General features: G+C 42.7%; 1 protein-coding gene across 11 annotated transcripts in view; it reads right to left on the bottom strand.

Moving 5' to 3' along the window:
* The window catches only part of PLEKHA5 (pleckstrin homology domain containing A5), a 265,581-nt gene extending 252,497 nt beyond the window's left edge, over positions 1–13,084 (bottom strand). For all 11 annotated transcript variants that reach the window (XM_028491073.2, XM_028491068.2, XM_028491069.2 and 8 more), the window contains exons 1-3: positions 12,882–13,084; positions 12,653–12,732; positions 10,280–10,337 (exon numbers count right to left, since the gene is read on the bottom strand). In XM_028491073.2, the coding sequence (XP_028346874.1) occupies positions 10,280–10,337; positions 12,653–12,732; positions 12,882–12,973 (230 nt within the window). In that variant the 5' untranslated portion in view covers positions 12,974–13,084. The remainder of the gene's footprint in view (positions 1–10,279; positions 10,338–12,652; positions 12,733–12,881) is intronic.
* Positions 13,085–13,331: the final 247 nt, after the last annotated feature.

Here is a 13,331-nt window from a genome sequence, read left to right as displayed (position 1 = left end):
TGGCTCACGGGCCCAGCCGCTCCGCGGCATGTGGGATCCTCCCGGACCGGGGCACGAACCCGTGTCCCCTGCATCGGCAGGCGGACTCCCAACCACTCTGCCACCAGGGAAGCCCCCTTGTTTCTTCTTAAGACTCTGCCATACTGTCCTATTTTACTAAGTTTTAAATTTTAGGTTAAACAGCTTCATTGTAAATATTTAATAAAATGGGTATTATATGCACCTTCAACCAAGTTCAGCAAAAGCTGATGGAATTCACTCAATATGAAGTCTAAAACTATTTTTCATCTCAGAGGTAAATTCTCTCTTTCGAAGACCATGTCTATTCCAAAGAAATAACATGTGTAAAGAATCTTAGTCACTTTTAAGGGACGGGGAGAAAAAAAGCATGTAGAACATCCACGGGAGGCATGTAGCAAGCAAGTTTGGGTAGCATTCCTCGAGCACTGACACTGTGTGGGAATTATTCTCTCAAGTGGCCAGTGATTTCAGAAGAACCAGAGGGAATCCCTGGCCCACAGCAGCAGGGTGGAGTTTTGCTCACAGTGAGGCTGTACTGTCACTTGTACCAAATCAAAGATGGTTTCCTCAATCCCCCTTGCTCAAGGCGGCCAGTATTGGTTTCTATTGCTTCTTCCTCAGAATTTAACTCTTCCTCTTCATTCTCCAGGGTCCAGGCCTGAACCAGCCTGCATGTATCTTCAACTAATTCTTCTTCAATGGAAGGCAGAAAGCATCCTTGAAAATCATTGATAATATCACTTCTTAGGAAGTCTGCAGATGCTCAGGTTCATGGCCTTCCTGGCCTTTAGCACTGTGCACTGTATACAAGGGAGGAGCAGGAGATCTCTGATCATGCAGCCTTTCACACCCTGACTTCCTACGTGACCGGGCCTTCCTCCCTCATCACACAGTTTCTTGGAAGGCTGGCTGATAATAATCTTGGCTTCAGCCAAGGACAGAAAATGACTGAAGACCAGAGGGCCAGTCTTCACTCCAGCAATGGGCATGTAATACAAGGTGGTCAAAGTCCTTGTCTTAAGATTTTTTAAATTGAGGAATAGAGAAGAAACCTTATCTTTTGGGTTAAAAAGCTAAAAGGGTGTAATTTGGGGCCGTGGGCAAACATTTTTCTGGTTAAGTGGAGAAAAGCTTTCTAAAAGTGAAAAAAGGGTCTTGAAGGATTCACTTGTGTCACTCCTGGAACTAATGTGGGAAAAGAGTTTGCTTTTGCTTATAATAGTTGGCTTTGGGTCATTGACATTTACAACAATATGAATCCTGACTAGATGACAAGTGAGAAGCAGAAAAGTGTCCTGGGATGTTCAGATTTGGGCAATGACTTGTTTTTCTTACAATCTGTAATAAGTCTTCATTTCAAACATCTCATTGCCTATTATGTGTCAAGTGCTGGAAACATAAAGATGATTATGACACAGTCTCTGCCTTCAAGGAGTTAACAGTCCAGAGGGATTCTCTTGGGTGTTTCTGAAATTACTGGCCACTTCAGAGGATAATTCCCAAATAGCTAGGAGGCTACTTCTAAGTAACCAAGGAATTCCCCACGTGGCTCTGAAACGTCTGTCACCTGTACCTCGTGAGGACTAATTTCTATTTCTCTCAGGCCTCTCTAGGACCCACTGAGTTCAGGGGTCTACACTTGCTTCACTCATACTAATGATGACTGTATATCTCCCCCATTCTCCAAACCACAGCAGCCTGAACTGTCAACGTTTCTAAATGGAAATGGCACGGTCAGTGGCAAGGTCTGGGATTCAGCTGTCTCACAACAGGCCTCACAGGTTCCTGCATTATCTTGGCTTGATCCTGGATGTGGTCCCACAATCAGGCCTCTGAGCAGATCCTATCTGTCTCTTGGAGGAGACTCACATAAGCCAAACTCGAGAAACAGGTGATTTCCTAATTCATATTGGGACAGATAGATGTCACATAAAGAGAATATTTAAATTTCACAGAGAGCCACATTACAAGGTTTCTGAATAGCATGGAATGAAGTTGACTGTCACCATCAAAATTCATCAATCAACAAATATTTACTGAGGAACTACTAAGAGAAAAGTTTAAGCTGAGGGACTAAAAACACAGCAATGAACGAGCTGCTTTTCATGAAGCTTACCTACCGTAAGCAGTGTAAGCAAACGGGTATTAAGCAAGCATTGACTTGATTTTAAAACGTGCTTTTTCAACATACTATTTCTGAATTAAGGATCAAGGGGTTTATTTAATATGGTTATGTCTCTCCCCTCTGAAAAGCTGTTACTATTATTAAATCAATGGCACTGATCATCGCTGGCAGCTTAAAAGAAATATGGGGTTACACAATTAAATATTTAATCATGATCCTGTTAAGTGTTAAAAAGAAATATAAGGAGAGAATCTGATGAGGGAGAGAACTTACACTGGAGGGGCTCCACTAGGCCCCCAAAGTCTCACCTTCACACAACAGTCAGACTGACCCCTTCAAAGGGCGAAGCCAGACCACGCATCTCCTCCTCTGCTCAGACCTGCGACGGCTCCACATCTCCCCGTGTAACAGCCAATTACATCAACCAAGGAGGCCACCACACAGCCCGGCTCTTCCTTCTCTGATTCCACTGTCTTTTTCTCCCACACCCATTCCTCTTCACTCCTCTCCTGATCCTCCGCACCTTGCTCTAATTTTTTTCTTACAGCATTTATATATTCTTACATACCATAAAACTTATTATATTTTCTTTGTCTGATATTCTCTCCTCCACCATCCCAGTCCCCAGAGGGTAAAGTTTTTTGGTCTATTTTGTTTAATGATTGTACCTAATTGCTAAGGCACATAATTATGAGTTCAAAATGTATTGCAGAGAAGTGAAGGGAAAAAATGTATCAGTGAACGACTGAGTAATTGGAAGACCTTGCCACTGGGACTGGAATAATAGTCAAAATCAATTGGCTTAGCCTTGCTCTCTACTAGACAGCAGAGAGTAACTTCTGCTGCAGCTTTTCTCCTTTTTCTAAATTTCCACATCACACCAACCCCATCCCAAGTCTTTCTTTAGCCATAGCAACGCTTTCACTCAGGTTATGGTCCAATCTCAAGCCCAAGATGCTGTCAATTCATCTTTCAGGTGACTTTGCACTGCTCTGTTCTCATCACTCTGTGGGGTTTTGCAGCTGAGCTCTCAGAGGAAGGCTTATTCCTTAATGTTTGTGAGAAAGGCCTCTTCCACACTGGGCCGAGTCCTCACAATGCACCTGCTCAAGGCATGATGTATACTTCATAGCGTTTACCAGTCTACGACTATGTATTTGTGATTATGACACTGCTGTCTCTCTCCTTAATTTAACTATAAGCTCCTTAAGAGCAAGGTCCATGTCTGTTTCGTTCATAAAACCTAAAGCACTTGGCACACAGTACTCAGTAAGTATTTGCTGGATGAATAATTGGATGGATGAATATGACATTCCTGGCTTGGATCTACATACTCTCTGGAGATAACCAGGTAGCTGAGATAGCATTTTGCGGGGGCAGGGGGGAGGGGGGTGGTTTGTATCTCTTATTCATGAGGGAGGAATAGAAGATAATGTCGGGAGTCCTTTGGAAAGGCCAGGTATTAGCCACCTAAAATGCTATGCCCTCTCAAGATAAGCAGCTCAAAAACCAAACCATCATTAACACCTCCACCTAGAGCTCCCTCCAACCACCTATTCCCTTATTCTGGTCAAGGGTACCAATCATTCTTGTAGCCACTCAGACACAAAGGCTTCTGTGTAACTTTTGACCTCTCTTTCTCTGACAACCTCCCAGCTCAGCAAGACTCCCAGAGGCCTGTCAACTCCTCTTCAGTATCTTTGATCAATGGCCTCCTTCCTTTCCATTCCCACAGCTACCAAGTTGGTTCCAGCAACTAACTCCCAGGTTACAGCAACAGACCCAGGACGGGACTCCTTGATTCCAGGTTTGCCCCTTTCTAACCCAAGCTGCCTATATTAAAATCTCCCTTAAAACCTTCACTTTAAGCTATTAAGACTATACCAAAAAACACCTGCAGTGGGCTTGCCTAGAAATAAAAATCTCAGCCTTATATTCAAAGACCAGACACAACAACAAACTGTACTCCTAACAGTATTCCTCCTCTGACTTCCCATTATCCTAGCATTTTCTAATCACTTACCAGCAGGGTAGTTATCACTGCTCATCACACATATTATACATGTCCCCACCCCCATGAATTGATGTTATCAGTCATCTGTCTCAACCCATCTGAATTCCATCCACGCCCTTAAGGCCTAGCTCAACTCCTGCCTCTTCCTTCAAGCCTTTCCACTTCAGCCCAGCCTAAGTAAACTCCTTCTTCCTCCTCTGACTTCTTAAGACACCGTCTGACGGACAACCAGCATCATTTTTTATATTAACTCCAATTTACGCATACACATCTATACAAGTAAATTTTCACCATTAACCCCAACTTCCACATATCTGTTATAGAAAAATGAAAAGGTCCCAGGAGAGAGTATTGTCCCCCAAGTGCCGAGAAACCCCTTGTCTTTGTAGAACAGACAGAGGTGCCTAGACAGGGATGTGTACATCCTACCAGTCTTCAAGGCCTCCAACTCTTTGACTCTTCCAACCAATTCTTTCTCTACTCCCCATTTCTTCCCCCTTCCTAAACTACACCAGCTTTGAGAATAAGAAGAAAACAAAGAAAGAGGTCTATCCACATTAGGGGAAAATCATTTGAGAAATCCAGAAAGGGTTCTCCAAATGCAATCACTTGAGTTGTGGGGACTCCTCTTGCTCTCTCTCCCGATTAACTCCTCGGGAGGGTGGAGGCCAGCAACATCAGTACAGACACCGTTTACTCAGAGGCTCACTAGATGCTGGCATTAAGCTATAGGCAGGCACTACAAGAAGGCACTGAGCAGGCCTGGTCCCGGCAACCGTCCTGGGGCTAAAAAGGACAATGAGATCCCACGATAAAATTCACTAAAGTTGGAAATCCTGTCACCCCACCCTTGAAACTTAAACACATTTTATCACGGAAACACTGTTCTTTATGGTAAACTTTCCTAATCTGTCACAAAACACTCTGCTTTTCTTTTAGGAAGACGCCATTTTAAAATTACATGTTTGTTCCATGTTGTGTTTTAACGTCTCTTTTTCCTACTAGACTGTAGGCTCCAAGAAGGCCAGGTCTCAGTTGTATCACCAAACACCTAGAACAGTGTCTAGCACTCTTGAGTGGATGTAAAGGAAGGACCAAATTCCAAGGTTCTACTAAAATAATACTAGTCAACAGGTTTTTAGGGGGTGAAACAAGCTTCTATTTGTAGGTTGGCCTACTAACCTGACCACTGTACTTATTTCTCTGAAATGATATTTCTGTCCCCAAGCAACCTACTTATGGAGGGACACATACTATAGGATGTTTATACTGCCCTGTATTTTTAGGTCTAGAAGGGTTTCAGCCCAGAGACCTTAATTTGAATGCTAGTGACTCATCGTGAAACTATATGACCTACAACAGGCCCTTAACCTCGTTAAGCTTCAGTTTCATCCTGAAAAAGGGGTGATGGCGGGGAGAAAAAGAAAACGAGGGGCTACTGTGAGGATTAAATTCACTGAATGCTGTGTTGAAGTGCCTCACACTAACCAAGTCCATGGGGCCCACACCATCTCCCTTTTTTAATACACTGCATGCTTTTCTCTATACTACAAACTCCTTGAAGGTTGAAATCATAGTTCAATTGTTATGCTGTACCTATCGAATCAGCATAAAGTGCTTTACACATGTAAGGATTACTTATTCTGGGACTTCCCTGGTTGCCCGGTGGTTAAGACTCCACGCTCCCAATGCAGGGGGCCTGGGGTCGATCCCTGGTCAGGGAACTAGATCCCACACGCATGCCACAACTAAGAGTTCGCATGTCACAACTAAGGAGCCCGCCTGCCGACCCAGCGCAACCAAATAAATAAATTTAAAAATTTTTTTAAAAAAGGATTACTTATTCCAAAAACTCTGTTATGAATATGAAAAAGATGTACAATGTTCAGGAATTGTTCTGAAACATTGTGTTGCTATATCTAATTATAATATTATAGTACTCCTGTACCAAGCAATTTTAAATATCAAATATATTGCAATATGTTCTCACATTCTCGTGGCAGCTATGTTCCTTGTCTTCACTCATAGTTTGAATTGTGATAATCTGTGAAGAAACAGATTTTCCTCTCACTTGCAACCTTAAATGGCTATTTCATACTAGAATTCCCATCACTGCAGATTAGTTTGAAATTCTAAGCACACATTAGATCCAACTATAGCAGATACTGAAATGAAACTTCATTAGTCAAAAATCAAACACTGCTCTATTTGCATATCTAAGAAAAAGTTCAATTTTCAGAACTTAAAATTTTAAATCAAGAAAAAAGCAATATGAAAATATAACCTCACAAAATTTACATACTACTTTATTACCCTGCAAAGACATTTTTTGATCCCCAAACCTACCACATAAGACAATGACCTCTAAATAATTAGAACAAAGTTTCTCACTATTAGGAGAGCATTGTTTTAAGATTTACTTAGCCCTTCAAATTAGCCATAGTCAATGACACATCCATTTTAAGCTACCATGACCTGTCATTACGGAGTCATTAAGTAATATTTCAAGGAATAAGCAGAAAGTTTTATAACCTTCAAATCTATAAGATTATCTTCTGCACTTTACGAGCTAAGTTATTTGAATATTTAAAGCTACACTTTATAAATTATAAAAATCACTGGCAATTTTCAGCATTCTTCCTAAAGATAAAAAGCATGAATTAAGTGTTAAAAAGCAATATGGAAATAATCAAATTCAAACTCTGTGTATATGTATTTACACACACACAAGTAATAAAATAATATAGAGGCTGGCTAGCTTAAGGCAAGCTTTTCTCATAAAAAATTAAAGCTAAATATTTATCTTTACAATACAGAATTAATTTTCAAATTTTAATATTTTCTGGCCAAACTGATTTAAAGTAAAATACCTTCTCTATAATATATATTCTGTTTCGGAACTGTAGACTTTCATGAAAGAACCAATTTCAAAACCTGTATAAAGTAAACTGATTATCCGGCTCAAATCTATACAACTCAACTCTGATCAGCTCCTCTGCTGACATTAGATAGCACTGTTAACTGCGTGCACACAGCTCTCCCCGGAAGATAAGTACACAAAACACAAAATGCGGCAACAGAAAGACAGCAAGCACAACACAGCTCTGGCTCTGCTTAGACTTATCTATGGTTATCTGCACAAAGCTTAAAGAGGGAGATTAAACAGTTAACCGGAATAGGAAGGCTAAGGAACTTTCCACATTTCCCACATTATCTCTTCTTGGCACTGTGAGTTCATTATTTTGTAGAATACTGTAAATTCCCAGAATAGTATAAAATTCAAAGAAATTTGAAAGTGGGCTGGAATTGAGAAGTTGTCTTTTCCAGCCAGCCTAATTTAAAGACAGGAAGACTGAGCTCCAACGTGTTAGAGGGTCAAGGCCTGTCTTCCAACTCTTCCCCACAAGAGCGCTCTTCTCCTTAATGCCCACAGGGATGCAGTCGTTGATACCAAAATACTATGCAAAGATAAACTCTTCTTCTGCCATTCTGAACAAACACCAACATTTGTTCAGGACAGAAATAATTTGAGAGTTAAATGTACTTCACTTGGGAACTAAAGTAGAAACAACTCAAGTTCTTTCAGTCTCCGTTCTTGCTCTGGGAGCCTCCCAGGAACGCAGGATTAGGAATAACAAGACGGTCAATGGGTCTTTTATTGGCCTTTCATCTTCGCTCTTCCCCTGTGAACAAAATCCACCCTGCTCACTATATCACCTGTTTTTCTTATAGTTTGAGCAGTAACCTCCTTCCTTCATCTAAAAAAGAACCAACAATGAGAAATATATCCACCAACAGTCATCACTTTCCTACTGAAGACTCCTATCCTTTCTCCTACTCTGAACATTCTAAATATAGTTCATGTTCCTGCTGTTTCTCATCTTGCTGTCTTTGCAGACCATAAGTTCCAAAGGCATGTTTCTGTTGTTTTATTATGTGGTGTGACAATGGGAAGAGTAATTCTTCTGACTACATCCACGATTAAAATGAGATTCAGACGTGGTAACATATGTGAAAGCACTCTGTAAATTGTGAAGTTTAAGATAAAAGTAGTGCCTCTATTATATGAGAATGATCAGGCATCCCTAATTGCTCATAACAACACAAGTAAGTAAAAAAATGTCTAGGCAATTACAGCCCACATTAGAGATTTAACTAATCTTAAAAGAAATTAGTCTTCTGATATAATCCAGAAAGGAAAAGAAGTAGCACCCAACATTGAGCAAATCATGTATTTGCCAATGGTTATTTTACCTAAAGTTTAATGAGTGTATATTTCTAAAACATGCTCAATTTTAGAACAAATTACCTTCATAATATAAATTATTTATTGCTACTTTTGGACACAATGATTGGCTGTCTATCAATACCACATGATTAAAACCCACTAGTTTAAAAATGTATCCTGAGTTAAAGTAAAATTATTACCACGTTCTTAATATTGTCCTCATTTGCCTGAGAAACTTACTTAGGCATGACACTCAAATAAGATTCTCATTTGTTTAAGTCAACATAAAAGAAACTCTAATCAAAACGGCTAGTAAAACAAAAGAAAACTCAGTCTTTCTAACAGCTTACTTCTAAATTAAAACATACATATTTGGCCCACACAGAAGAACATTTTGTACTGTCAAACATTCATCTAAGAATGTACACATTCACCGACATTTAAATAATATTGAGAATTGTAATGTTACTCCTATTCTGTAGATCTAGGCTTAAGGTATAGTAGTTAAAATTATACTGGATAAAAATAAATGAACTCCACCAAAATTACTGTCTTTCTTCAGAAATATCAATACTTTGTCCAAAAAAAAAAAGAAGCATCCCTTTTCATGGCAATACAAACTCACTTTAATTCAGGATAAAAATAACCGCTAGAAAAAATACTTGGTGACTCTGCACTTTACTCATGCCTTGATTTTTTAGGCCATCTAACAATGCACAGCACAATCTCCAAATAAAAGATGTAAATTAAACATATCCAGAGAAGGACCACATCATGAAACTATACTGCATTCCTGTATCTTAGTTCTGCTTTCTCTATTTCTACATCCAAAAAAGCAAGCATAGCTAATACTATACATATCCCTTAACACTTTATGTAAATATCATTCTAAAAAATGTTAAAACCATATAGGTAATTATAATTTAGTGAAGTACGGCATCATCTTTAAAATGGCACTTAGCAAAATACCTTACTGGGCCCAATGTAACAGAGGTGCCTTTAGCTAGGTACCTGTTATTATTATTAAACCATGGACATCTCAACCAAATCTTGTATTTAAGCATTCTCTTTGAAGGCTCAGTTCCTTAAAATTAAACAAAAAATTTTAAAACAACAAAAACAAGCTCTAAAGTAAACAGTTTCTAATTTAAAATGAAGATAAAACCACCTTTATCTTCCCTTGAGGGATAAAAAATTTTCCTATATAATATTGCCCTCAAACATTGTCTTTGTCTCCAAGTACTATCAAGTTAACTCTGAACAGAAAATTATTTCAATATTCTATAGAATTAATTTAACGTTAGGACTGGTCATTTGTCCCTTGTAAGTGCTACTGAAAGCCTTTTATTCAAACACAATTACCAGTAAAATATTTCGATATGTATTTTTAAAACTTAGAAATATTTAAATAAACTGAGGCAAATTACAAACAATGCTCTAACAGATGTTTGTGAAATATTCCGTATTTATTTGCTTTTACTTTCAGTCCTGTTATTGTCCATCAAACTGTAATCTAGCTTCACATCACTTTTGCTACTTATTAATAGTTCTGGTCAAAACACACATGAAGAGAATTCACTTAAAAAGAAAAAAGAAAGGTAACATACTAAAGACAAAATACTGTAATGCGCTATCACTCAAAAATACATACAGAAGCACCAAAAATGTAACTGTGGCCGTAAATGATCTAACTGCCAAATCAATGAAGGTCCAGGCAAACAACATAAGAAAACTGAGTGTCATCTTTACCTCAAAATTCCAACACTCATAAAGCATAAAGTCAATATAATACAATAAACCTTAAGAAATCATGATCATACCTAGACATACAACCAAAGGTTAATCACATTTGAATTACCAAGGAAAAAAAATCATAATTAAAAAAACTCACTTTATATAGTATCTTGCACCTTCAAAAGTATATGCTTCTTCCCAGCCAGTAGGCAAATCTAAAAAAACATACATTTCACCATTAGTATTACTTCGATAGAACAGCACAGTAAGTTTCAAACCATTTTAATTATTCCTTTTCATGATCAGCTACTTTCATTTATTAAGTAGGTTTCTAACCCCCCCAAAAAGCATTAGACTGGTAATAAAACTCAGATATAATATCATTTTTGGGAAAATGGCAACTCAAATGTAAATCCACCAGAAAAGTATCAACAATATCAGAGGTTATCTGATGTAATTATACACTTTGATCAGAGCGGAGAGGAACTACGCCCTGGCAGCCAAAAAAGCAAAGGGATGCCTTGTAATCCTAGGTAAGTACCCTTGAACAGTAGGCCAAAAACTCCCCCAAAACCAAAGAAAAAGACTATGCGTAAAAGGTAACACCCACTTCTTCCTCGGTATGTTGTGTCTATGTAAGACCATATCTCTGAGCTACATAAGTGAATCCATCCAGGAAGTGTCACTGATAAGAAAGAACTTCCTAAGTACTTAATTAGGGGGAAAGAAATCTGAAATCACATACTTATACGTACATGTGTGTTTCTACAGACTTGACTTTAAGAGATGTGAAGTTTCAAGTAATAAACCTGGCAATAATGCAGGTGAACGATGGCACCATTCTGTGCTACATATTACTTACAAACGACCAGTGTCTTGGATTTAATCATAATACCGCTCTGAAATAAAAAACCGATGATGTGTGTACAAAGTCAAATTAAACCAAACCAGAGAAAAATCAAGATCATCTCTCAAAAATAAAATTAACCTGAAATCATATAATAAAATTTTCTGAGGTGTGAATGTTATCAAATCCTTGGGGGTAAACAGGATAAAGATTTATATTTCACATAGCCAAAATAATCATGGAATAATTCCACGAAACAATTAGGCTAAATAATCTAAATATCGTATTATCCCTTGTGACACAAACCTGTTACTATCCGTAAGGCAAAGAGGCCATCAAAGTTGACTTACGTATGCAAAACACTGAAATGTACATTCAAGTCAAAGAGGACATCGGGTAGTTAAGAAATATGACGCCGTATTAGTCAGAAATGCCTTAAAAATGTAACCTCATCATGCTTGCTATACCAGCTTTCCCCTTCCTCCTCCACCTTTTTGCAAATTTAGAGATATTAGTCACTTCGCTGAACTCCAGAATTTAATAGAGAAGGCAGGCTTGTTCAATATCCTGGCAACTTTAAGAGAAAATCTCAGAGTTGGAGAAGTATCCCGGAGGGCAAGCTCTACAGACTTCTGAAGCCAGCCTCACCTTCCACCCAAACTGTTCTCAAGCCTTTCCAATCACCCGAAACAGAGGCAGGCCAGGAAGAGAACACATGTTACGTTTCAAAGACAAACAAGTTTCAAGAATGTACACAAAGAATGACAAAAGAAAGCCAGACCAGCACTGAAGCTCCAATCAGCTCTCCTCCAGCTCAACTCACATGCAGCATTCAAACAAGCTACCCAAGGCACCAGGAAAATATGCTTCGCCGGCGACCCTCTCCTACTAGGGCACCAGTGCCCACACGCAGGACACCTCCCAGCACGCCCACCGCCTCCTGGCCGTGTGTGCGACCTCGGTGCCGCCGCCGGGGACTTCGAATCTGGCTGGCCAGCAACTGCAGCTGCAAATGCCTGCCCCGGCCCCGGCTGCTCCTCCGGGGGCACGAGGGAAAGCGTCTAGATTTCCCAAGCCGCTCTGTCGCGGAGAGGATCGAAGCACCCCCAAACTCCTCTCCTCCTCCTCCTCCTCCAACAGCCACCTACCCACAAGTCCCACCTCGGAGGAGGAAGCCGCACAGGAGGAGGCAGGCAGCTCCCGGGGAGGAGGGGGAGGATGTGGACACATTCTCCCGGCGGACGAAAGGCAGGGTCCCGGGCTGCAGGAGGGGAGTGGGAAAGGACTTCCTAAAGGTTGAAAGGGGGGCGAGGTGGGGGGCCCTGGGGGCGCTCGGAGGACTCAGGAGTGGCCGCCGGAGGAAAAACTCAGGATCCCAGGTTTCCCGGGGGAGGGGAGTGGGCCACCCAGGGGCGTGGGGGAAGAGCAGGTTGGGATGGGGCAGAGGGCGCCGTGGGCTAGTGGCGATCAAAGGCGGGGGAGAGGGGCGTCCGGAGACTCGAGGCAAGTCCCCCGGCCCCTCTACCTGCGGCCGCCCCCGCCCGCCGGCCTCCGCCCCACCTCGCCGCCTCCCGGGGACGGCGGCTCGGGGCAGGTTGCCGGCAGGAGGTGGGCGGCCAGGGCTCTGCAGCCTCCTCCCGGCGAAACCCAACTCCGCTCGGGCCCGGCCGGGCTCGGCGTTACCTGTGCTCTGCCGCCGGTGCCCGGTGACCACGGCCTCGCCGGTGACGGGGTGCAGCCAGGTGGTGCTCTTCGCCTCCTCGCTGCAGGGGTGAGAGAAGGGGCCGAGACGGGGCGTGAGTGGGGGCGCGGGAGGAGCCGAGGGGGCCGGAGAGGCACCGACCCGGCTCGCTCCCCCCTGTCGCCAGCCTCCCGCCCCCTCCGGGCCCCCGCGCCGTCCCCAGCTCTTTACTTGATGAAGAACACTCGGCCGCCCCGGGTGATCCCGTAAGTCCAGGAGCGGGGCAGGGAGCAGATCCACTCCAGGTTCAGATCCGCCGCCATGTCTGATCCCCAGCCGCCGCCGCCGCCTTCTTCTGCTGCCGCCGCGGCTGCCGAGGGAGGAGGGAGCGAGCGAGCAAACCAGCGGAGGGAGCGCGGAGCGAGCGCGGCCGGAGCGCGCCTCCCCGGCCCGGCGCGCCCCCGCGCGCGCCCTACCCCCTCGGGCGGCGCCCGCCCCGCCGCCCGGGCTGGGTAGGGCCCGCGCCGCCGCCCCTCCGCATCTTCCGCGGACGCCGGCCGGCCGCCCAGCCGCGCGCTAGGGGGGGATGGGTGAGCGGCGCCGCGCCCCGCGGCCAGACCCCTCCCACCCGCGCCCCCCCCCCCGCCCCCGCCGCCGGAGCGAAGGTTCCGAGATCGATTT

Source organism: Physeter macrocephalus, chromosome 6 (genome assembly GCF_002837175.3).
Source record: "Physeter macrocephalus isolate SW-GA chromosome 6, ASM283717v5, whole genome shotgun sequence".
Taxonomy (NCBI): Eukaryota; Metazoa; Chordata; class Mammalia; order Artiodactyla; family Physeteridae; genus Physeter; species Physeter macrocephalus.
This window is presented reverse-complemented; position numbering and strand designations above follow the sequence as displayed.